Source organism: Cryptomeria japonica, chromosome 7, assembly GCF_030272615.1.
Source record: "Cryptomeria japonica chromosome 7, Sugi_1.0, whole genome shotgun sequence".
Taxonomy (NCBI): domain Eukaryota; kingdom Viridiplantae; phylum Streptophyta; class Pinopsida; order Cupressales; family Cupressaceae; genus Cryptomeria; species Cryptomeria japonica.
The window spans coordinates 444,572,323-444,598,577 of record NC_081411.1 but is presented as its reverse complement, the minus strand read 5'-3'; the positions used below and the strand labels follow the sequence as shown (position 1 = coordinate 444,598,577).

General features: G+C 35.1%; 1 protein-coding gene across 1 annotated transcript; it reads right to left on the bottom strand.

Moving 5' to 3' along the window:
* Positions 1–245: 245 nt before the first annotated feature.
* On the bottom strand, positions 246–24,554 carry LOC131030394 (succinate dehydrogenase [ubiquinone] iron-sulfur subunit 1, mitochondrial). The gene is made up of 2 exons (XM_057961201.1): positions 23,761–24,554; positions 246–694 (listed from the first exon to the last, which is right to left on the bottom strand). The coding sequence occupies exons 1-2, from the start codon at positions 24,384–24,386 to the stop codon at positions 523–525; spliced, it is 798 nt and encodes a 265-aa protein (XP_057817184.1). The 5' UTR covers positions 24,387–24,554; the 3' UTR covers positions 246–522.
* Between the last annotated feature and the right edge of the window lie 1,701 nt (positions 24,555–26,255).

Sequence of the window (26,255 nt, the reverse complement as noted above, 5' to 3'; positions counted from 1 at the left end):
TTTACAAATTCATGTAAAAAGAACGCACAGAACCCTGTAACAATCTCCATGACAATTAACTGTTTTGACAGTTCTGTTGTGTTTTTTTTCATTAAAATCCACACAATACGTCAAACATTATTTTTCTTTTCTCTATGTGACAAAACCTTTCTACAAAACATTGTGTCTTTCATACATCTAATTTCAACTGTTATAGTGGAATTGAGCACAGAAGGAGATGCCATGGATGGAGCAAATCAGTAATAGGAGAATGAATATATAATCTTAACATTGAATTCAAGATCTCTCTATTGTATCTGCAATCAAATTGCCCAGCAATAATTATTTCTTATATTTAAATACAAGAATTTTTTTGTGTTGTATAACTACGCAGCGTTCAATTCAATTCATATTGTAATTGAAATTGGATGGAGAAGTATCGAATGTATAACTTTATTTTCAAAAATATCTTGGGACAAAAATAGGGAAAAGTGTAGAATGCGCCCAACACAAATGAAAATCATGTCAGGCAACCCGATTCCGCTAATTTGTCAGTGCAAGCTTTTTTATATTAGCAATCTGTTTTGCAGGATTTAAACCCTTGGGGCAAGCACGGGTGCAATTCATGATGGTGTGACACCGGTATAACTTAAATTCATCATTAATAGCATCTATCCGTTCAGTTGTATACTCATCACGGCTGTCACTTATCCACCTACAATCAAAACAAAAGATCAAGCTATTAGTTTTATTTTAACGCTATTATATCCATAGCAATACATAAATTCAAGATGAGCTTTGCCACAAAAGCTACACTTCCTAATAAGCCTGTGAAAATTCGGTCAAGCCTTCTAAGCATATAGCCTGAGTTTCACATTATGACATAAATATACAATAATTGGTTGGCATAAGAACTTTGGCAATAGCACTGCAGTTGCTTGAGAGAACTAAGTATTTACCCAACCATGGAATGGAATTGCCACCCTTAATCTGTTTTGCTAAATAAAATAAATAAAAAACAGATTTGAATATTGTATCATATTTTAATCCAGCTATAAAAGGTACTACAGGTAAAATTCAATCCAATTAAAAAATTTATCGTCACTTGAATATAATTAAGATTGAAGCAATTTTTTAAGCACACATTAGCTACTGTATTTAAGTTATTATTTTCTATAGTATATGTTACCTGGAATTCGCAGGGATGATAATCAACCTAAACCTTCTACCAGATCTACCGCCTAAATCAAGTACTTGTTCTCAAGATATTTGTTCTCACGACTTGCAAACTTCATTAAGATTTAAACCAGGTTTTTGTATCTGAAATAAAGTTTCTAGTGTATTTTCGGTTTTCCATACCATAGTGTGGCCTATTTTTCAGTTTCTTTTCATCATAAATACATCATTCTATAATCACCGAAATGCTTAAACTCTTGTAAACTTAATTTCATCATTATGAGATGCTCAATCTTATGGATGTAGCTTAATTTGTTATGTCTTGTATAAATGTTTTAGGTCATAGTTTAAGTAGTCACCCCAACTGCACCAGGAAAAAGAAATGTTCAGGAAGATTTGAATTAGATATGCTTAAAGCATTTAAGTAACATCAAACATTACAAGAAAAAAGGATACGTTGGCTCTCAAAGTTGTTTCTCAAACATTACAAGAAAAAAGGATATGTTGGCTCTCAAAGTTGTTTCTCAAACATTACAAGAAAAAAGTATACGTTGGCTCTCAAAGTTGTTTCTCGCACATACCCTAAGATGGACTAAATCTAAGCCCAGTTGTTTGTCAACTATGAATGACAAACATCGGACATCTTACGATTAGGTAGAGGACAACTATGGGCCAATGCATGATAGCGTGTAAACTCTCTTCCTTCAGGCTCGCTAGGCCAAGGGGGATTCTTCCCTGAGGTTAGTTTACAAGATAGTTGAAGCGGAATGTTTAGACACAAAGATCTTGGAAATAAACCATACCCAATGCACTACAAAACCCTCATAATATATCCTCAACTCAAGCGTTCTGGTTTACTATAATCAAGACCTAAAACCTCATTTAAGCATGAAGGCAATTCATGTATGAGAACAAAAACATATCTAAGACTGCACTTCATGTATGACTGAAATGATAACAGCAAAGCATATCCCTAAAAGATTTCACTTAAGTTAGCTTCCCAAAGATATTATATTGCTAAAGCCATGGGTTATGTATAATTCTTGGTACTAAACAAATTTTAAATGATTTAATAAATTGTTTTTATATGTTGGTGTGATGAATAGGTGTGAAAATTTTCAGATCGGTGCCTTGATCTTGTAAGGGTTAGAGTTGAGTCTCAAAATCAAGGGGGTAAACATATGCAATCCAAAAGAAATTGTAATATATAAGGACTGATAACAGCAAGACATAGCATTCTGGGCCATAATTATATAATTCATTAACAAACTAATAAACTTCTGTATTATACTAAAAAAATACTTTGTGAGGCTTCACAAATATTTTATGATCGACTAATCAAACACAATACTCTGATTAGAGAATGTAATTAGAAGAATAGTTGGCATTCCCAAAAGCATATCTTGAATTCTTGGAAATACTCAAAATCTTGGCAACCATAAAGTAACAGATCTTCCTTCAATGGCTTGCAGAGATGTTGTATCAAAATGGAGTTGACACTCAGATTTACAATATTACAAGCAAGCCCTATGAATGTTACAAGATAAAGAGCACCTCTACGGAAACATTTATCTCTATTCTGCTACTTGTTCACCAACTACCGTTACATTTTCATTTACATGTATATATAACACTTTGTCATATTCTTGCAACCTAGGTGAGGACAAATGAGTGTTTTGCAAGTTTGCAAATTGCACATGCTAGCTGCATGGCTTTGCACTTGAAATCATACCCCATTGCATTAGCAAACATATATATGTCTTACACATGAAACCATACCCCTAAGGATCCACACATAACAACAGGAATTTGAATATCTCCGTTAGTCAAATCACGTTGAAATAAAAACATTAATGGTGTTCCTGTACATGTCTGGAAGCAGATCTAAGTTTCTATTCTAATGGCAAAGTCCCAAGGTGAAGATGCAATTTGGGTTTGCAATTTGCCAAAGCACAAAATTCCATAGAGCAAATATATTGTGGAGAGGCAAAGTCGAGATGCGAGCAAGCAATTTGTATGGAGGAGAAAAAAGTCGACACGCAACTTAGGTGGAAGTGTGTGATCCAAAAGCAAATCAGTAATAGGAGAATGAATATATAATCTCAACGTTGAATTCAAGATCTCTCTATTGTATCTGTATAATTTGCAATTGTTGCAAGATTTCATGAAAGGTCCAAGGTTCAACAATAAAAGGAGGGCAGAAGTTGATGAAAAATTGATTGCTCAAATAATTGGATAATCTATTCAACGATATACACACATATATAGAGAGATTACAAGACGACGTTCTAAATTAAGAAAAAGTCATTTAAGTGAAAACTAATAAGCTAAAAAGCTTAAAAGCTAAATAATTAATAAAGTTTAATAATAAAAAGCTAACTATGCGTCTTTAATAAGAAGCAATAGTTTCACTTAACGCACTAAAAAAGCTAAATAAGTCGACTAAAAAGCTAAATAGCTAAATAAGTTGACAACTAAGAAGACCACTAAGATTAGAAGATGACCATTATAGAATAGATATTAATATTATTTTAACACCCTCCCTAATGGTCATCGTACTCAATACCCTACAGAAGACACTGCAGGTGTTGTGATCACAAATGCAAAGAACACTTTGCTGCTACGGAGACCCTCCCAGGATCTACAGAATATAGATGACCAAGAGTACCAAAAGCCATCCAAGCTAATGTAGTCCTCACATGCGAATTAGAGATCTGGCACACACAAATTACTGAAGCCTGAAACCATAAAATCAGCAAACCCTTTTGCAGAAGAGTACTGAGCACTGTTTGCTCCAGCAACTCCTAAACAGAATGCAAGATACCACAGTTGCAGATGTTCACCCTGACAATGCAACCCAAAACTGACTTGCAACAAAGCATGCTTTTTTAGGAGAAAAATCGATCAAAACCAAAGAAAATCGCGAATCACAAATTCCACGCGAACTTCGTATATTTCAGATGATTTTTGGGGAAAATATCGTACAAACCAGCAAACAATTTCTGAAGAAAAAATCGTGAAAACCTTGAAATCCCACGCAAACTTCACGGATTACAAATGAGAATTTTAAGGAAAAAATTATAAACCCTGCGAACAATTTTTGAAGAAAAAAATGTGAAAACCCTAGGACCTGTAGAACAAGAGGACTGACCCAAATCAACCTGATCAAGGCAACAAGCATTGTTTCCAGGTGTTATTGCAGCTGTTAAATTTCTGACTGTTCCAACATGATGTTGGTCAAAGATACCATCACGAAAACCGAGGTTGAACGAGGTCAACCTAGTGAAGGCACAAGATAGAAGAATCTGATTAAAAATCAGAATAGAAGCAACCACAAGAATAAATGAACCCCTGGAGTGGAATCCTAGGCACGAATCCTAATGCACGAATTTCAAGGTTTGCTGAAAAACCCAGAAAATATATTTTCTGGCAAATTTGAACCCTGAAAATTTTCTGAAAAAATCAGAAAATAATAATCTGCCAAAAAAAAAATGTTTTTTTTGAAGGCCAAAAAAATTATTAAAAACCAAAACAATTTTATTTTTTTAAGGGAAAAATATTAAAAACCCGGAATTTAAAAAATTTCCTGCAAATTTAAACTTGTAATTCATCACCGGCACCCAGCCCAGACAAAACACGAAATCTGAAAATCGTAAAAAATTGGCAGAAGAAGAAAGTCGCAGCCAAAAAAAAGGATAGATTCCCTACAGAAGTCGCAAAATAATCGCGTTGCCCATAAACTGCAGAAAAATCACATAAAAATCGCAGTAATAGTCGCCGGCAAAAAGAATCCGCTTCCAGTCACGGCCCACAAAAAACGTGACTCACAGAACACACGACCGCCGCTCAGGAAAAAAAAACACATAGATGCAGGTAAAAATCGCAGCCGTGCCCTAGCCGAAAATAATGCCGCCATCTCAAAAAAAAACAGGTCTCAGAAAAACAGGTCGTGTTTTTCAAAAAAATCAATACGTGAAATAAGTCGACAACTAAGATGACCACTAAGAATAGAAGATGACCATTATAGAATAGATATTAATATTATTTTAACAGTTGAGAGAACGGAGGTGAAAGAAATTGCATTTGCAAAGATGAGGAAGAAATTTTACAGGCAAATGGGGTGCAGAGACCAGAAGTTGGAAAGCAGTTTGGAGATTACTCGACTGCATGACAGGTCTGCAAGTCTGCAAAGGATGAAGCTTGCAAGCAAACAGAAAGGGATGAAGCTTGCAAGCGAACAGAAAGGGATTAAACTTGGAAGGAAGCAGAAGGTGGAAGCACAGGAGCAAATCGCATGATTGCTCAAGAAGTCTGAAACCCTACAGTGTAAAGCAGGTGGAGGTTAGAGATGAGAGTGCAATTTGCAAAAACTGCAAAATTTGGCTAGAGTTCTGAAGTTTTTGCCTGGACCTACATTTGACCTTAATACTCCAAAACTATTAAAAAAAATTGGCACAAGGAACAATGCAAAGAGTGGCCTACCGCACAACATAAAGGACAAGTTTTACCAATATGGCCCATTAAGAACATCTCAAATTAGTTATCTATGATGAACCAATAAATCATAGACATGAGTTTTCAAAACTGACACATGCATGAAAGCGTTTCAGATTGGTAAACTGAAAGCTGGGCCAATAAAATCTTCAAGATATTGAATCTTAGATCAAGACAAAAATTGAATTCTTCAAGAAAGCTTATAAAATTGGCTAAAAGTAAATATACCTTGCAGACTGTGTGGACAAGCAAAACAACAGTCAACACTTGCTGAAAATGCTTCCTTTAAAAACCCTATTTAGTATTTACTGTTAGGCAATTCTGAAAAACAAAAATAAATGAGGATTATCATAAAGGACAAAACTTGCATAAAAGAATCGTTTTTTTAAAAGTAAAATATTGTATTAAAAGTTTCTTTCCTGAGCTTTCCCGAGTAATTAAATTTCAATTATCCTTTTGTGATGTAGTGTCAATGCTGCATAATGAAATGCTACTATGGTCGTCTGGTGTCCTATTTATTTATTTATTTTTAAGTTTGGCAAGAGAGCATAATATCTCTCTCTAACAAAAACTTCATATTTCATTTCAAACATTTTAAGCATTGTGAGTACATGTTCAACAGGAATTCTGTTAATCCTATTTTAATATTAATAATAACTTTCAAAAATGCATTTGATGTTTTAGTGTAGGCTACTGGTAATACTTGGTAGAAGAAAGGAACTCAAAATTACTATCTGTAATTGAAACAAAAATTATCTGAATAATCTAAAATTTTACCCACTTTTTAGACATTTTTGAGTTTCGGATACACTGGCAGTGAGGCACTACTTGATAAAAGAGAGGAACTCAAATTTGCTGTCTACGATTGAGAGATATTAGCAATAGTAAACATTTTCCATATAGATCTTCAGTATTTCAAACACATAAGTTGATAAATATTACAAATAAGAGAAAAATATTAGTATGTTAAAGAGGAAAACACATTACATTGAAATTTGAGGTACACATACAGAGAATACAAAATGTCAAGAGCCTTATTTGGAATGGTCAAACATATGAGTCAATGAATCACTGTATATTAAATATTCCGAATAGGCTAATGCAACAAAGTTTGATGTACAGCGAATGACAACATAGTTTACACACAACAAAAATATGAAGATTAGGTAACCCCATGCTGTTACTCTTTGATTTGCTTTTTTTTCTTGCCTGAGTTTATGTTTGGTGGAATTACTGAAACTAAAGCCATTTGCACCTTCACGTCACACGGCTAAGTTTTCTACTTAAAATCTCTGGTTGGGTCTCATCAATTTTGGTTGTAAAGGTGTAAAGATTGAGAAGCACCTCCCTTCTTATTGCTTGATGCCTATTTTACCATAAAAATAAAAAATTGATCAAACTATAATTTACAAATGGGTAAAGATACCCTTAATTACTTTTCTTTCATCTGCAAATCAACCATATGCAACCTTCTTTGTTAAAATATTTGTTTTATAATATTAGAAATAAAGAGGACAATTATTGGTTCCTGTGAAATGCTATGCTCCAGACAAATAAAAATTAGAAAAACACATTAAAGCATATGGAATCCAACGGAAGAATAATTTGCATGTAAAAATTAGTATAATGGGAGCACTCTAGACCCCAGCAATGGAAAAATTATCACAAGGATAGAAAGGAAAATATTTCAAAAATATGGTTGGATAAGACCACCTCAGCAAGTTTAATTATCAATAATTTATTGAATTTTTATTAGTCACCAGTATGGCCAACTAAAAAGGATGATAATGTGCAAGAAGAAAACATCATGGTACTCTTCTAGGTCAGATTGATCTATACGCACACAAAAAAAGGTATTGTTAGGTTTGTGTTGTATTCTTTGCACACACTTCATCCCATCATTCCTAGTGGCACCCTAGAATGCACCACAGGGAGTCATACGTGAGTCTAGTCAACCCATGTGTGGAACATGAAGAATCACATATGAAGGGTGAGGAGACATCTATGGAGAATGAAGAGATGTGTGGAATATAAAGTGCCTTAAACCATGGTTTTTTGCTCATTGTATTGTGAAAACACTTGATGCTTTCTTCTGAGCTTTTGTGCCTATAAATTCATCTCACGGCACTATAAAAGCAATAGAATGGTATCGCATTGTGATATATACAAAGAAGTTCTAGAACAATGAGTTAGCCTAGGAGCACATGGTGGCACTAGAAGGCTAGCATGGGAGAAATCTCAGTGTATTGTGAACAATATTTGTTAATCTAGTGTGTGGTGTTGTTTTGCTAAGTTTTTTTTCCAAAAGGGTTCCCCAAGATAAATCTTGTGCCATCTTTAGGTATGTTATTATTTTATTCCTATTGCATTTTAGATTTGTTAGCATAACTTCTCCATAAAAGTTTATCAAGGAAATAATAAAAATTCGTCAAGTGTTTTAATTATTTCCTATGTTTGTGAGCACTACGTAACAATACAAAATATCAGAAAGATGGAAAGAAAAAAGAATTACAAAAATATGGTTGAGTGATACCTCCTTAGTAAATTTAATTACAGAAAAAAATAGTGGTTTGTGATTAGTCATCTACATGGCCAACTAGAAAGATCATGTTGCACAAGGAACACGAAATGAAATTTGATGAGGAAATAGCATACCAAACAAGCTTTACCTCAATTTGATCAGGAAATAGCATACCAAACTAGCTTTACCTCCATTTGATCAGGAAATAGCATTCCAAACTAGCTTTACCTCAAATTGAAACCACATAAATCCTTTACACATAAGGATGTTGTCTGATTTTGACTATATTTTAATTCGAATTTCCATAGCATATGAAGTTATGACCTTTGATTTAATTGGTTATTGGGTTTTCTTAAATTATAGGAAGTGAAAGCTATGATTCTAAATTAATTTATAAAGCAAAGGTGTTTTGAGTGTAATAAAATTAATCCAAGATGTTTGATTTTCTTTTCTATGGTCAAGATTTATTGAAAAGCATTTTCTTTTATAGAAGGCTAAAAAAAGTATTTTAAAAGGAGAATTTGGAATTAAAATGAACAGTAAACGACCTTATTTCAGCCTAAAAACCTTATGAAAGAGAGACTTTCATATTAGGAAACATAGCTAAAAACTTTAGGTATTTTCAAGTTGTTTAGGTGAGTTACCATTAAATTAATTTTGGCGAGTGAACATTTTTGCCATTTGGCCATCACCCTCCGTAAATAGACTGTCACACAATCAAATGAATATATATATATATATGATTCTAATCAAAAAGATTTCTATTCACACTTATCCAACAAAATCTTAATTTAGGAATATGCAACTCAACTTCTTAAACTTTTTGGAAAATTGTGTAATAACCTACCTGGTTACTAATTTTATTTTTTATTTTTTTATGACCATCATATTTGTTAAAACTATCATTAATACGTAATCTATCGACGAAAAGAAACTAGAAACACCAACCCAAAACATGGTCCTATTCCTTCGGCATCACTTCTTGTGGCCTGCTATGTATCTGAAGTTTTAAGAATTAGAAGATTCCCCATAGTTCTCACACACGATAATAGAAAGACTTGATCCTCACATCTAAGATGGGAAACCTACCATTCTTTTGGATGGTTAAGGTTATGTTTACAATTCAATCCATGTACAATAATATTATGATAAGTGTATACCAATGAAAAGTTGGTAAAATAACAATATTTAAGTACAAACACAAAACCACATATGACTGGCTAGAACAAATATTGTTAATGTGGTTTTGTGTTTGTACATTAATCTAACAACATTTTATTGGCTAATTAATTTTAATCTATCAACATTTATTGGTTCTTCATTAAAAAATGTTAAAAAAGGCAAAGGAAAAATTTGCCAAAGGTGGCTGAAATTTCTTAAGCTCTTTAGAATGAATCTGCACCCTACATTTTTGTAAATCATAGTGTATGGCATATTTTATAAAGAGCCAATAAAACGTTGGTTATATATATATATCAAAGAAACGGGACTCGGACTCGGCAAGGCCGAATCGGACTCGAACTCGGGACTCAGAGTCAGACTCGGCTGGACTCGGGAAGTGAAAAACTCAAGAAATTTAGAGATTTTTAAAGATTTAAAACTTGTTTCAGGCACCCCTTTATTGAATACACCTTAAAGACACAATAACATCATCAAACTCGGCTCATTTGATTACATACACAAGCATACATCAATCACATAAGCATAAACGCAAATTGTAGCTGAAGGAAATAACAAACATAGATATACAAATATTGTCAAATGTATACAATATTACAAAACTCATGGAATAAAAAATCCATGTCATCATATGATCATCATCAAATATTTCATACAAATACCAAAGGTAAATACAACTACAAGCCTATGGCTCAGAGGAGCCTACACGGCAGCACCCTCCGGCCCCGGCCCCCTGCGAAGGCGTCTAAGGTAGGTCCTGGATGATTCGACAGCCATAGCTGCTCCCCGTGACACCATGCCATGCTCACCAACATCAAGAACATCCGTGTCACTATCTGCCTCTGAATCTCCTGTCTGTGCTCGTGCTCTCCGCTCCTCCTCTGCCATGGCTACAGTCTCAACCTCTATATCTACCTAGTCGATCCAATTAGTGTCAGACTCAGAGGTTAAATTTTCCCTACTTCTATCGACGCAATTTGCCCCCATATTTTTCGACGAGGGTTTGGGGGCAGCACCCCCAAGGGGGGGTCAAGGGGCATCGCCCCTTGCAGGGTCAAGGGGCAGCACCCCTTGCATGCTCCCTTGTAACCCTAATTTTTCTTATTCTCGGGCAGAGGTTGTAGTGAACAAAGACGAGACCATTCATTTTTTAAAAACTTTTTGAAATGTTTTTTTTTGTCATTTTACTTAACCCAAGTAGTAGCCGAGTTTGGGGCTCAAGACTCGCCAACTCGGACTCGCCGAGTTTAGGCGATTCTCGTTTCTTTGATATATATATATATATATATATATATATATATATATATATATATATATATATATATATATATATGCTAAGTCACCGCGTTCGAATTCGGCAACTATAAAATTCGGATGAAATTCGGCAAGCCAAAAAAATTCGGCTTATAAATATTATTATTATTTTTTAATATATGTATTATTTTTATTTAAAATAAATAGAAATGATAAAATAATAAATATGAATAGATTAAAGATTAAATCTATTAATATTGATATGAAGCCTTTAAAGATTAAATCTTTTTAATAGATTAAATATTAATCTTTAATCTATTTAATATGAAATCTATTTTTATTTAAAGATATCATATTATTAAATCTTTTTAATATTAATATGAAATCTTTAATCTATTTAATTTCAATAAGCAAATTTAAAATAACATAAATTTAATATCAAATCGTAAGCTAAGAAAAAAAAACCTAAAAAACTTGGCAACGGACATAGAGCACTGCAGGGAAACAGCGGCGACAGGGCAGGGGCTCACACTCACAAAGCACGAACAAAGTGCTTCAATGGCGGTTTGCAGCATGAACAGGCAACTTAAGTCAATGGGCAACAAGAGCAAAAAACCCTCAAAATAGACAAACGACCTTCAAACCTCTACAAAATGCATCAAAACTTCAGCGAATATAACCTAAAAAAAATGCTAACCTTTATGCCGTACGAATTTTAGACGATTTTTCTGAATTTTATTACGTTTTTATAGGTTTGCCAAATTTCAAATTTGAAGCCGAAAACTCAATAAACACAGCGACTTAGTATATATGTATATATATAAGCAAAAGTTAGATTTTTATAATAGATGACTATTGTTAATGAGAATCACTAAGTAGGCTTGGAATTTGCATAAATTAAAAATTAGTCATAAAAAATTAAAGCTTATCTCATTTTTTGAGTTCACATTTTCTAAAAATCTTTCAAGTTTTGACAAATGGACTCAAACTACATGATCGTGTTAAAAAAATGCAGTCTAGTACACTACCAAACATCAACTTTTTCACCAACCCACAATGTGACCATGACTGTTTGTAAATGCTTATTCCCTTAGCCCATCGATTGTATATGGAATAACAAACTCTAGATGACATAATCCTTATTTTGGTCATTTATTAGTCCTTAGTATAAATATTGCAAGCTAGGTCGACCTCTTTAGGATTAGGATATTAATATCACCTAATGATGCTTGTAAATGGTAGGTAGTGAGTACTTGTCAAGCATGGTATTGGAAATTCTATTCTTTTTGTATGAATTTTGAAAGTTGTCTTCTCGTAGTAGCTTATTATAAGAAATTACTTGCATCTCATTTTCTATTCTATTATTTTTCACCTGTGAGTAATTTCATTAGAAGCAGTATCGGAGCATGTTCTTGGCACCTTGAAGACAAGATAAAGGACAACTTTAATCTATTTTAGAGGTGGTGTTGTTAAGTGAATATCCCTCTCATAAATGTCGTTTTATTTTTTTGAAATCTAGAGGGGTGATGTAGGAAACATTTAACAAGCTACATGGAGTTACTGCGAAATTAGACTTTTCAACAATTCACTTCTGGGGGTGCGAAACAGAGTTTTTTGGGGGAATTTTCCACTAACATGAGGATTAGACTCCAATAAATTACAACAAAAACTTCAGCATATTTAGAAAAAAATTGAATGATTTATTGCAAAATTAATATGGTATTATCATGTTGAGGGCTTCACAAGAAGCAAGGGAAGAAATCCAGTCACAACAAGGAACCCTTCAACTTGAGAGGCTCCAATAATAGAAGAGATAATATCCATAGATTTTGAACCTATTTTAAATGCAGCAACCACCAAGATCAATGATGAATTTTTTTCATAATGGCTTCCAAGTCAGATCTAGTGTGCTTGGCTATAAAGGAGGAGTTGAAAGAGATGGCTACGAAAGAAGAAATAGGCTTTAATCTGATATCTTCAACCGTCTTCTCTCAAGAGTTTTAGCAAATCTCTAAGAGCGGATTCACATCAGGTGACTCACGAAGCTAATGAAACTTCTAAGGGAAATGAGAGAAGAAGATATACAAACAGAGGTGGCATTCAAGAAATAATTATGTGAGCCCATACCATCAACATCTTTCCATGCACTACCATGAATTGTATCCCGGTCCCCAAACCCTCAAAGTAATGGGAGTTCTTAAAAAACATAGAGTGACAATATTAATTGATTCAGGCAATATTCCCAATTTCATTAACAAAAGGTTAGCCACAAATTTGAATTGCTTTATTTTTCCAGCACCAGAATTTCATGTTATGAATGCAGTTGAGGGTACTATTAATTCTTCCAGGAAATGTCGCAATATCAAAGTTACCACTAGGGACTACCTTTAGATTGGCCCTATGTTTGACATTCCTATGGGGAGGGCAGATATAGTGTTGCAAGTCCAATGGCTCAAAATCTTGGGCACTGTCAAGATGAATTTCCAAGAGCTAAATGCCCACTCAAAACTTCAATCAACACAGAGATTTCCTTATTTAGCTATGCGGCCTTCCTTTCCCTTGACCTATACCCTTTGTAGCTCAAGGAACGAGCTAACTTGGTCCGAAAAATAACCTGTTCTCTAGTGTGATGCCCCCGTCATTACTTGTATAGAAAGAAGGGCTGCAAAATTAAAAAGAGACAACCTAGGGCTTAAGTGAAAATAATGAAGATCATGGGCCGACTCCCCTTTGTATTATGAATGAAATAAAAAGAAAACCCTATGCCAACCAACCTGTTGATGTCAAAAACAAATTAAAAAATATTTTTGCTTTAGGGCCAACTTCCTTTGGACAAAGGTAAAGGGCATATATTTAAGAGGTAAGATGTTATCCTCTAAGGGCATATAAAAATAAATAAAGAATGAACAGAAACAGCGATTAGAATACATTAGTAGGCAGCAGCAATCTTAATGAAGAATTAACATAATTCCATAGACTAACGTTAATAGTTTAAAATAAAATAAGGATTATTATTAAGAAGGCAGCGGCTTATGAAGGGTTGTGATTTACAAAGGATTGAGTGCTCTGCTGAAGGGTCAGCAACTTCCAAAAGACACCTACCTTCATGAAGCAATAAAGATGTATATGGAGAGAGGTGCGATGGGGGAAGGTGGAAGAAAGGCAGTCAAACGCATCAATAAGAGCAGATCGAAGCAAGGAAGAAATAAGTTTTCCAAACTGCAAAAAGCAATTCTGCTCTGAACCTGATAAGGAGTGAAATAGAACAATATAATGGATCAAGTAATTGATCATATATATATATATATATATATATGTTAAGTTGGAAAAAATAAGGCAGGGATGATGCAACTTACCAGGTCCCTTGAACTAAGTAGACCACCCCGAGGGATGTAACTTGTCATAATGGGATGTTCTACTTCTACCACTTGTGGGCCGAGGGGCGAGTTATCATAGTTGGTTGCTATGTGCTCTCGGGCTTACTTGGGCAGAGCAGTTTACAGATGCCCTTTCGAGTTTTCCTACCGAACTAAACTATGAATGGTTATGAGGTAGTTACCTAGTAATAATGTTTAACATTCCATATAATATACTTGTTCACTGATCCATGTATTTGTTCATTGTTTCTTAAGTTTATTAATGATTAAAATGAATTTACTTTAGCATGTTATTGTTAAGAATCAATTTTAGGCACAAACAGGTTAATACCAATTTAAAGACATTACAATTGGTATCAGTGCATTGATCCTGCTAGCCTGCAAGGCAAAGATTTCTTTAGAGATTCGTCATGTCCCCTTTTTCAATAATAAGTTTTATTTTGGGGGGCAACTTGAATAATATTATTTTAATAAATAAAAAGGCTTTTTTAAACACTAAAAAAAAGTGTCTTTAGCACTTTGAAGGAAAATCAAATAAATAAAGGGCTTGAAAAAGGCAACTATCAAAGGAGCACTTTTCCCCATTTCATCATCATTCAAGTGTAGCAAGCCATGGTGTGTTTGAATTCTAGAGGACGAAAACCCTCATGGAATTCACCATTGCAGAACAAGGACAAAAACCCTTTGTTTTCAATCCAGATTGCTGCAGATTTTCAGAGGTTCCGTGCATATTCCAGTGAAGACTTGATTTGATTTGTGGGCAAATATTTTAAAAAATAGATGTCAAGGCAAGATTGAAGCATTTTTAGAAGAATTTCCAAGATTTTGGGGCAATTTCATAGCAACTAAAAGGACAGATCTGGGTAGTGTAATAGCAGTTAGGCTGGTCATCATTTTGGGGAAGAAGAATTCAGCATTTTGACAATCATCCCAGGGTTTCAACACTGCCCTAAACTCATTCCAGCCAAACAAGATCTGCTAAGTGGAGTGTCAATCTAGGTTGAAGAGGAAACTGTGGATTATTAGCTAACTCTAGGTTTCATCACCAAAAAAATTATATTACAAAGCAGCCATACATATTCTAGCTAGCATTGTACGGTCCAGAAGGGAATAAAATTCAGATTTCTGTCTTCCAGGGTTTCCAACAGCTGAAAACAATATTCCAAAAAAATCATCCAGGCAGCTATGCAGCATTCTGATCATCAGAAGTGATCCATACATCTGCTGCAAACCCTAGCTGTACATCTGTACCAGCTGTACGAATCCTGCTGTGAGTGCATAAATTTTGGAAAACTTTGAAAATCCAGTTTGGCATTGTAACTTGTTGTTTCAAGTTTTCTAGAATAAAATAAAATATTTTGAAGGAATTTTTAAGTCATATCTGCCTCCTAGGGTTTATGATATCAAATTCTAATTTCTAACAGCAGCTAGGGTTTAATTTCCTAAACAAAAATTTAATTATCCAAATTCAATACTGGCTGTCACTTTCAAGTATTTATTGAAAAAATCAAAAAATAAATCAGTGTTTCGCATAAACCTTATTTGGGGACATTACAAATATTATTATTTAAAGTCTTCTCCATCTGCTAAAATTGTGGCTTAACAAACTCAACTATATCAAGCAAATGATTGCTTCCACAATTTTCTTGTTTGAAAGCTAATTTTGAGGAGAGGTCATGAATCTAGGAAACATTATAAAATTTAGTAAATTGTTACTCCTATTTCTTGTATATAAGCGCCTCAAGAAATGACATTAGAGGAGTATGGGCAAAAGGAATAAATCATTGTATTCTTGATTTTTCTCATCTACATGAAATGAATATTGCAGTTTTGAAACAAGTAGGATTGTGAGACAAGGCCCACTCACAGAATTGCACATGCTGATGGTCAACTATTTTTGTGATTATTTTTATGTGATTTGATTTGATTTGATTTGTGTTTAACTTTTAAGTTTGTATTTTGCAATTATTTACGTTACTATTTATTTTTTAGTGCCTAATAAACTTTTTAACGTGAACGGTGACACTGGCACAACATGCCGTCCAGCCCCACGTGAAATGCTTTTGACCCAGAGCTATGAACCGGGTGAGGTCACGAACTGGGGACCTCATCCCCATTTATCAAAGCTCAGACTCAAACCTGCGAGTACCATGGATCGGTGAAGGCACAAGCCTGGGATCACAATGGCCCAGTGGGGGTTTGAACTTCGGTGGCTACAACAACAACAACACCACTTAACCAACACATTATGGGAACAACCCCCTATTTACGTTGCAGTGTTAATTAAATGTGTGGATTGTAATTGTTTTATTACCATAATATTTGAAAGATACCTGCTCAATCTTACACTACTTTTTTTCTTATAAAACTTACTAACACAGAGATATTCGAATAGACAAATGAATCAGACAGATTGCTCATCACCTTCAGTACAAAATAAAATAAAGTTTACAATATTGTTTTCCAACATGGATACAGCAAAAAGTCAGTCACCTCTGGATATATATTCAATAACATGTATTCTATGCAAATCTTAAAAAAAAAAAAAACTATCAATCTGTCCTGATATAGAATTTTTTAGATTCCTCTGGACTGGCAAACAGACGCAGTTCAATCCTGTCGACCAGATTGTTTCAGACCTTCAATGATTATCGCTGGAATACAAATATCGCCTTTACCAGGCCTGCGATATCTTCCTTGCTGGTATTTCAATGATCTCTGCCACTACTCTGGGTTGTCAACCAAGACCCAATCGCTATATTTATTTTGTCACTAATCGGCCCTCTCCCAGCCGTCCTAGCCAGCGATGTAGCTTCTTTCTAGACTTGACCAAAATGTTTTCCCTTCAATCTCTGATGGAACCTTTGCTAATTACCTGAAGTTCGCATCCCAGGGCAGCTGTTTTAGTGGAAGTGCTCCTGTAAATCCAGATATATGATATAGAACTCCTTATCGGCTGCAACTATTTCTTTTATCTGTTGTGATTACTTCTATCACACTGACAACGAAATATCAAATGATATTTTCCAAAATCGTCACCTGCAATATTTCTTCGAAGCCACTACTCAACAATATGAATCGCCAAAATATACCTGTCAGATGCTTATTCACTTGTGTCTTGATGCCAAAGAAACATGACCCACTGTTTTAATATTTTCTCGTTCAGCTGGAATAAAAAGATTTCCTTTACACATTCCTGTCTGAAGAGGCACTTACACAAGTTAAATCACTGATAAAAATACAGTCCACCCGTTTATTGAATTGGCTTTTAATTATTATCTGCAATACTTAAGGTCACGACTTAGATTATTCACTGCCACAACTTAAACAAATTTATTCAAATCTTCAACCCAAAATTATGACCAAGGAATATGATATTAGCCTTAGATATCAATTAAATTGATTCCTCCATAAAGCTACGGCCAAATAATAAAATCCCATGACCTTGGTAACTTATAATATTAAAGTCGTGCTCAACAAAGATATCGCACTCAAAAAATCAACGGCACTATTACTTTCCTGAATAATAATATTTTCACCTCCAAAATATAATTTTGATTCACCATACAATATTCAAAATACAATTTATTTGCAAATATCTCTACTTCTGAAAACAAACCCTTACAAATTTGTCTCTAATGGAGACTTCCCAAATCTGGCACAGATGTGAACTCCATCATGAATCAACTCCCATAAAGAGTCAAGTTTTCATACAACCCTTCTGTCAACTCTTAAAGGTTTTTGTCTCCAAAAATCATAAATCATTTATCAAATCCATACGCATGCCTGCTCCAACCCTAGGAACCTCCTTATAAAGACCTCCAAGAAACATCTAGAAGATTAGGCCGACTAGAGAACTTTATTTAATAAAGTGACTTATTTTATTATTTTCACTTTATTTTATAATTGAATTAATTAATTAATTAAATTCATCCTTTAAAAATAAAACTGATTTTTGGACAACTTAACCAATTAAGTTAATTAAGCCACTTAATTAAAATTTGGGGGCACTACAATATTTATGATTGCTTTAAAAATATTAATTTTGTCACTTTAATTGTTTGAAATTGCTTCTGTAGCTGTAATTATTTTATTTTCCTGTACCATTTATTATTTTATTTTATGTAACATGGTATAAATAATTTCCTATAGCTAGCAATTAGAATACAGCATTGCTCTTATCATTTTTCCTTTCTAGAACACTTGCATTCATGTTACAAACCTCACTACTTGCAGCCCCTGTACAAATAACCACTACACCTTTCATAAGTTTACGCCACAGATTGACACAAGGATCAAACTAAATTTTATTTCTTGAATATTAACCTACCTCAATATTAGCCACAATATTGATACTCTAAATTTTCAACAAAATCTCAGTTCAATTGATTCAGTTGGTTTATAGTATTTCAGATCAAGGATAAATTGCAATTTCTTTTACATCTTTTAATAACTAATTTTTCAAGTACCACATTATATTGTCCCAAATTTTGGACAGAAATCTATCTTCTGTACCCTCATTCCAAAACTCCATTGAACAATGATATTATCTGCACCAATGAAATGAAAAACAAAAAAATAAGCCTCAGCTAGTCAAACCCAAAAATGCAATGCTTCGGCAATCTTTCATAGAAAAATTTGTACAACAGACTAGGGCACTGAGATTGGAATTCCAGAGAAAGAAAAACTAAGGATGAGAATGCTAGCTGATTTGACTAGCTAGAATGGAATATCCACATGAGCTTGTGGAGTCTAAGAGCCTATTTTCTCAGGACTATATTCACCTAAAGAAAGATAAATTACAATCAATACCAAGGAAGATGAAACATTAACTATAAGGAGGGTTTAAATTTATATAGGTCAACAGTTCATCTTCCTTAGCATGTGTTAGTGGCGAGCATGAAAGTGGCAATCCATCATGCTGAGGGAGGGTGTGGCATGTAAGTGCAAGAGCAATGCACAATTGGCATTGGATTATAGCATTTGTGAAGGCAAGCCATATCGCATCCAATCACTCATCCCCATGTTTGGTGCTTGACTGGAATAACAAATCTAAATTACACCACAAAGGTGTGGTCTAACTAGAAATATCACAAGGTTCCACTAATCCAAAGTCAAAAGCAAGTCTCTAGCAAGCGTGCTTCATAACCTTGATCAATGATCCATGGCCCTCTATTCATGACTTTGGCAGGCTATAGCGGCCAAGCTGAACAATCATTAGAGAAAAAATCAGACTTTTGTCAATTAACTAGGTTTTATATATTCCACGTAGCCATATTCCTCAACTAGCTAGCTCAACCTTCAATAAGATACCAAATGTTAGGGGAAACAAAGGAAAACAATGTCTAAAGGTGCCTTAATGAGATTAATTGAGTCATATTTCATATGCTCCACAAAAACATAACAATTCAACCAAATGAATGTTTCTTATATCCAACAAAGAAAGACTAAATTAGCTGGACTACCAATTGGCACTCCAACAAAAGAAAGAATCCTGACTTGCTACTTTAGATGGAGTGGCTACAGGTGTATTTATGCTGAGGTTGTCAGTTTTTACTCATGAGAAAAATATCTAGCATTGTAGCTTAGAAGCTACAGACACTTAATTATGACTTTTGTTGATCATCGCCTGCAGTATAAAGTGTTCCTCAGTACTTAAGCTCCCTGTCAAGAAAGAAAAGTTGAGTCCCCAGCCAGCAAAAGTTGTATAGCATTAATTTTGTAAATTGGAAACAAGCTGTGTTTGGTAAATGCTCTATTGGATTATCTCTCTCATGAAATTGCCCAAATGTGAAGCAAGCTCTCTCCCTCTACTATTACATGTTTATCTGAGAGTACGTGACAGGTACCACTTGACCAGCAATAATGTGTGAATGGGTTGGACTCTGTACTGAAAATGATACGTTTGTCTAGTGAATCCTTAATCGAAATTTTGAGAGTCTTACTAATCACTGAACATCATCAAAAATTTGAGTTTACTTAATTATATGTTAAGAAGAACAAATTGAGCTCACTCATAGATAACCTTGTGCTGAATTTACTTAGTCATGTTTTAAACTATAAAAAACAAGATTAGGAAGAATTAAATTATGCAAGGAAGATTCAGGACATTATTATTTCTGGGCTTTCCAAAGAGTTACAGTTGGGGTCTGTTATGGACCTCATTTGCATATACTGCTAGTCTAATTACTTGCAATGAAGGATTTATGAGTATTCACCTGTGGTGTTTGAACCATTTATATTTGCAGTGAACCATTGAAATAATTATCTATCTATGGACACCGCAGGGCCTATTTATGCACCATATTTCTAGAGTCAGTAGACATGTGATAGTTTATATGTTTCCTTGGCATGACTCTAGCATAATGTAAAATATTATTAATTTACATGCTATAAGTTTAATTACTGGGGATCCACGAAAGTCTTCGAAATACTCCATATAAAGACATGTCAAGATCAAGAAACGAATACATGAAAATGTTGTGCATCATTAGTTCTAGCTAAAACATTGTTAAATTTCAATAATGTGAAACATGAATTAGGCTTCATCAAAAAGTTTATTTTAATTACATGGTTCAATTTGAATTCCTCTCAAAAATATGCACTTTCCAAAAAAAACAGCACCTTATCTTTAATTTGTAGACAAAATTTATGGCCCCTGCAAGTTAAAAGACTTTGTGAAAAGTGACGGGTGGTTTCATAATAGTTGAGTGGCAATTTTGAAACCCATGTTCTACATAAAAGAGTGGTTTTGTAAAGAAGTGTCTTTCTCTCCCACACTGGTATAAAGTGGTGACTTTGTCACTGTCACTGCTTATTGTGGTGGTTTTGTCACAAGAAGTCACACAGGCAGAGTAATGACAACTAACAATTTCTGTTTGCTTACAAAACTCTTGAGAGTCCTTTGTCAGTGTCCGTGGAATACTAGATAAGGTGTCTGACTTCTAATCAGGCATCAAAACTTCTTTGGGCTGGTAAGAGATGGACACCCCTCTCTGTCTCACCAGTGCATGCAGGCAGATGACATTTGTAGGAGAGATTAATGAAAAGAGGCTCAAGAGTGCTTTTAAAACCCACCATGGGTTAATATGGCATGTGGTGAAGCCGTGAAGGGTATCTTGGGCAAAACATTCATGGTAGGAGAAATCACCATAGGGTTTACATGGACATTTTGTCCATGTTTTCGGCCTCATTGCTCAACCTGGGTGAGCAAATGGAAGTGGCGGAAGCACTCTGTAAGAAACTCATGAGGAAGCAATTTCTAGGTGGTTTGGAGGACACAATGTTTAATGTGGCTGAGAGTCGTGGGATTTCAGGGGCAGGAAGTGGAACATTTTCCATTAATCTTTTCTCCCATGCACTCATCTAGGCCGCCACAAAGAATGTTATGTTCCTGAAACAAATTCCCAGTTTGGTACCCACGGATAGGTTGGAATGGCTGCAGAACTACATCAAGGAGGAGGGCTTGGAGTAATATGTAAGATACCAGGTTTGAGGCTCTACAAATATATCAAATATAACTAGAATTAGGGTCTGTCTGCTCCTCTTTTGTATATCTCTGATCTGTTTTGGTATAGTGCATAGTGACTGGTATATAAGGTCCGTGAGCTCCAATTTTGTATGTCTATGGATCTGGTTGGTTTAGGCAGGGGGTTCCTCAACTGTGCAATGTTTTCTCCATTTTGAAGGCAAGTGACCTTCAAAAATCCAAACTTCTGGACTCAATGTAATATACAGGTGAAGTCCCCTGCAGCTGCTATTTACTGTGAAAAAAAAAGACTCTTGAAAGTCCTTTAGTACATTATAGGGTCTCCCAGCATTATGAATATGATGTAAGCCTCTAGTTGAGACAATGAATAATGAGTGCAGATGAAGTGAATTTGTGAATATATGGAAGTAACCAACTGTACTTAGTTGAAAGTATTCTGTGCCTTGTAAATTTTTCAAACCAGCGTTATGAAGACAGAAGACAATAAAGAATGTGAGTTATGTTCAAAGAGCTCTTTGTATCGACTTCAGTGATCAAGGGAGGAAGAGTAAAAGTGAAATTGCCACTTCCAACTGGTTTTCCTCACCTTGGAGTTTCCTGGATAAAACCCTAGGTTAATTTGGTTTGTCTTTCTTCTTTTTATGTTGTTTATGATTTAACAAGTAAAGCAACACTCTGTGCACGTTCTAAAACCACTACCATTTGAAGTGAATTCAAGTGTTTGCGGCATAGGTTATAAAAAGTTTGCCTTTCCTTTCCACATGTGTCTTGTAAGGAATTACTAATCATTGCTATCAGAACTGAAGTTCCTTATGGCTTGTAATGGTTTTTGTTAACACATAGGATTTTGTGTATAGCAAGATTATTTTCAGGCGAAGAGTATACCAAGAAAAGGGAACCGGCCTCTACCAATGAAGATCAAACCATGAAAGAGTTATGCATGCAAAATGCTCTACGACGTGTTTTCTTCCACAATTATTCATTGAATGAAGAGCTGGATTTGTAATAGCAGTATTTTCGTTTCTGTTAAATAGCAGTTTCTTTCCAGAACCTATGTATGAATTACTCCAGCACTATAAATCCAATCTCTTGTTAAGGCCACAAATGAATGAATGAGAGAGAGAGAGAGAGAGAGAGAGAGAGCCGAGTAGGGAATCACTCGATGGATCCATCTGATACCTTGAAGTAACAAAGCATAGTGGAGCTTAATGGAAAACAAATTCAATAAAAGCAAGCACTCCTATCGAGAGAATGAGAACTACCAAGCACAAATATGCTGCTGTTATAAAAACAAACGTGCAGCAAGAGTTTAAAAATTACAGTCGCAAAAAGTATATATTAAAGTGATTTTCAATCATCTTAATAGGAAGGAAAGGTGGGTAAACTGCAAGAACGATGACATGGTTAAGCATTCCAGGTGCTAATGGTGCTAATACACCAGTTAGGGCTGGGAACAACCTTAGGAAATAGCCGGCTCTGAGATTGGATTTCTAGGTTTGATAGTTCATGCCCGGGTTACCAAATTCATATTTTTTTAATCAAATCCAGAGGGAGATTGATTTTCAAAACGACCTAATTAGTCCAGAATTTTCAATTCCTCTAGAAATTTTACTCGTCAATAGTTCATGGCCCAGTTACCAAATTCGGAAATTTGAACCAAATCCAGCCGGATTCTGATTTGTTTTACCAAATTCATATTTTTTTTAATGAAATCCAGAGGGAACTTGATTTTTTTCAAAACGACCTAATGAGTCCAGACTTTTCAATTCCTCTAAAAATATTACTCGTGAATAGTCCATGACCTAGTCACCAAATTCGGATATTTGAACCGAATCCAGCCGGATTCTGATTTGTTTTAGCCTGTCTAATCTATCCAGACTTTTCAATTCCTATAGAAATATTACTTAAAAAAGAGCCCATGCCCTAGTTACGCAATTTAAATTTTTTTAACCAAATTCAGGAGGATACAGATCATTTTTGGGACCGCCCATTCCTGCCCTGACTTTTCAATTCCTATTGAAATTTTACGAAATCGAATATTGTCCACACTTCAGTTACCAAAATCAGACTTTTTTGAACCTAATCTAACCGGCTCCTGATTTTTAATCGAACAGCCAATTGAGTTCGAACTTTTCAAGTACTCAGGAAAAAAAAATTAAATTCAAAAAAAATCCAGATTTTCAATTTTTTCAGGCTCCTAAGCAAATCAAAAATTTTGTACCTACTAACTATAAAAGTAACTCCATATGTTAAGAGATGCTTAAAAATTTCAAAACGCAAAAAGCGGAGACCTGTTGGCATGGAGAAGCGCAGCGGGGCCGAGGTACTTTTCGGGGTTCCACCAGTAACTAGGACACGAAGTGCTGCAGCAGGCGCAGAGAATGCACTCGTACATGCCATCAAGCTTGGTGCGATCCTTCTTACTCTGCAGATTCTCCTTCCGTTTCCCGTCAGGCCCAGTCGGAGGCGGAGTCTTTCGCTTGAGCCAGGGCTCGATGCTCTTGTACTGATTATAGAAATTGGTCATGTCCACGACGAGGTCCTTCATCACGAACATGTGCGGCAGCGGCGTGACGGTGGTGGCGGCGGCAGCGGCAGTGTCGATTTTGGTGAGGCAGGCGAGACCGTTGCAGCCATTGATGTTCATAGCACAGGACCCGCAAATCCCTTCCCTGCAAGAGCGTCGGAAGGTCAAAGAGGGATCCATCTCGTTCTTTATTTTGATGAGCGCGTCCAGCACCATCGGCCCACACTCCTTGGTGTTTATGCTGTATTCCTGTAGCCGTGGCTTCTCTGCCTGGTCAGGATCCCATCTGTAGATCGAGAATGTTTTCGTCTTTGCTTCAGCCGACGAAGCGAAGGAGCGGGCGAGGGTCGAACCCGAGCGCCCTCTGAGGGCTCGCAATAGGGTCGCCATGAGATCAATGGACTTCTCAGATACAAAGCAATGCAGCGGTGGCGTTTGTACTTGTGTCACTGATTCAGGCCTGATTATGATTTTGAGATTTTGCAAATGCTTTTCTCCTTTGATTGCTTGTGGATTCCACTCGGCTGCGCATAAATATATATTAAAATACTGCAAACACACGTGCCTTTGTGACGTGGCGCACTCTGCACCCAAAATATTAATTAAAAATCAATATCAGGAACATTCGACCTTGGGCTGCTCCATGTCTTATGCTCGTCCACTAAATTTTGTTTCTATTTTCATTTGCCACGTTGTAGTAAGTTCTATAGCAATGAATATTTGTGGGGATTTTAATTTTTAAATAACTAGTATTTGTATCAAAAATTAGAAGGCGGTGTAATGGTTATAACCACAGTAAAATATATTTTAAATAATATATTCGAGGTATAAATAAAAAATGTCAAACTTAATTTAATAGTGAGTCAACTCTAAGCATAACATAAATATACTCTACGAAAGTAAGGGAAGTTAAGACTATGATACCTTTTTTATATTTCTTCTAGAGTATTCCACTCTTCTTAAAAGATACAAGTATTTATCCTTTAAAAATCTGCCATTTGTGCTAATTCAAATAAGGTGAAGATGGCCATATTATGCTTTAAAGGGGGTCATTTATCTTCTTTACTTAGATGGTACAAGTCTTACAAGCATATTTAATAAATAGAAGTCTTTCTTCCCACGAGGTTTGTATCTGTAGCACCCCTCAATAATTGAGATTATCTATATGTGGATAATCCCCATTGTTGAAATCTAACAAAGTACATTCAACTTTGGATAAATCACCTCAAAAATGTTTTTTGAATATGGTATTATCATTATACTTTGTACATAGCTTAACTTGGAAAAGATTTGTAAAATCATGTCCTTTTGTTATGTATTTTGCCTTGTAGGTTATAATATATTGATTAATTCTATCATTTTGTGATTTGATCTACAATTGATCATCAAAGTCTAGGCATTTTATCTTATTGTTTGAACTTCAAGAAAAACAGTTGGAGTTATGACTCGTTGTTGGTGTTTTTTGTGGGTAGAAGGTGGGGCGTCACCTTCATCTTGTCATCCAAAAGTACATCCCCCCAATAAATTATTGGACAGTCCAAATCCTGCATACTCTATAATCTAAAGAAGAAAATTTTAAGTCCTTGAAGTAAAGGAACTTTACTATATGAATCATCTTGATCATCAATGGTTGTTGCATCATTTAGAAAGTGATCATCTGCTTGAGAAATAGAAACTGCCATGTTCATGTTAAATATTGTGAATTATGTTTATGTCTAGCAATATCTACAAGCTTTTGTTGATGAACATGTTCCTGCAAAGCATTTGGTGTTCCCTCTAGGAGATCTAAATTTGTACCAACAATTATTTGAAGAATGGTTTCTTTTAGTGCAATAGCATGAGTGCCTAAATGATCTAGTTGTGATTATTTCTCCTATATGTATACAGGCATTTGGAAGTGGAGTGCACCAGCTCTTGGAAGATAATTTTTGCATGGTATCCATTTCCACTCTTAGATACATTGATTAATTGCATCTATCAGTAAGCAAAAGTGTTGAAGTAATAATATGTATGAACATGAGAATAAGGACTATCATTATCATAATTACCCAACACTAGTGTACAACAAGCCTATGAACTTTGCTTGCAAGTACTAAGAGATTGAAGAGTTGGGTTAAAGTTAGCTTCCTCGAGAATTTCCCTTGCTTGTAATGACATTCTACTTGGTTTACGTATTGCTCTGGCAGGTTAAACATCTATTGTAGTTTCTAGGGCATCCCAATGGGAGTGTTTTGAGAAGTTGCATTTGTGAATGTAATA

Excerpts from the sequence above, each read along its gene's own strand:
- LOC131030394 (XM_057961201.1), bottom strand. The coding sequence starts at position 24,386 with ATGGCGACCCTATTGCGAGCCCTCAGAGGGCGCTCGGGTTCGACCCTC. Across the intron at positions 695-23,760 it reads GCGCTTCTCCATGCCAACAG|GTGGATAAGTGACAGCCGTG; the intron begins GTCTCCGCTTTT and ends TTTTGATTGTAG.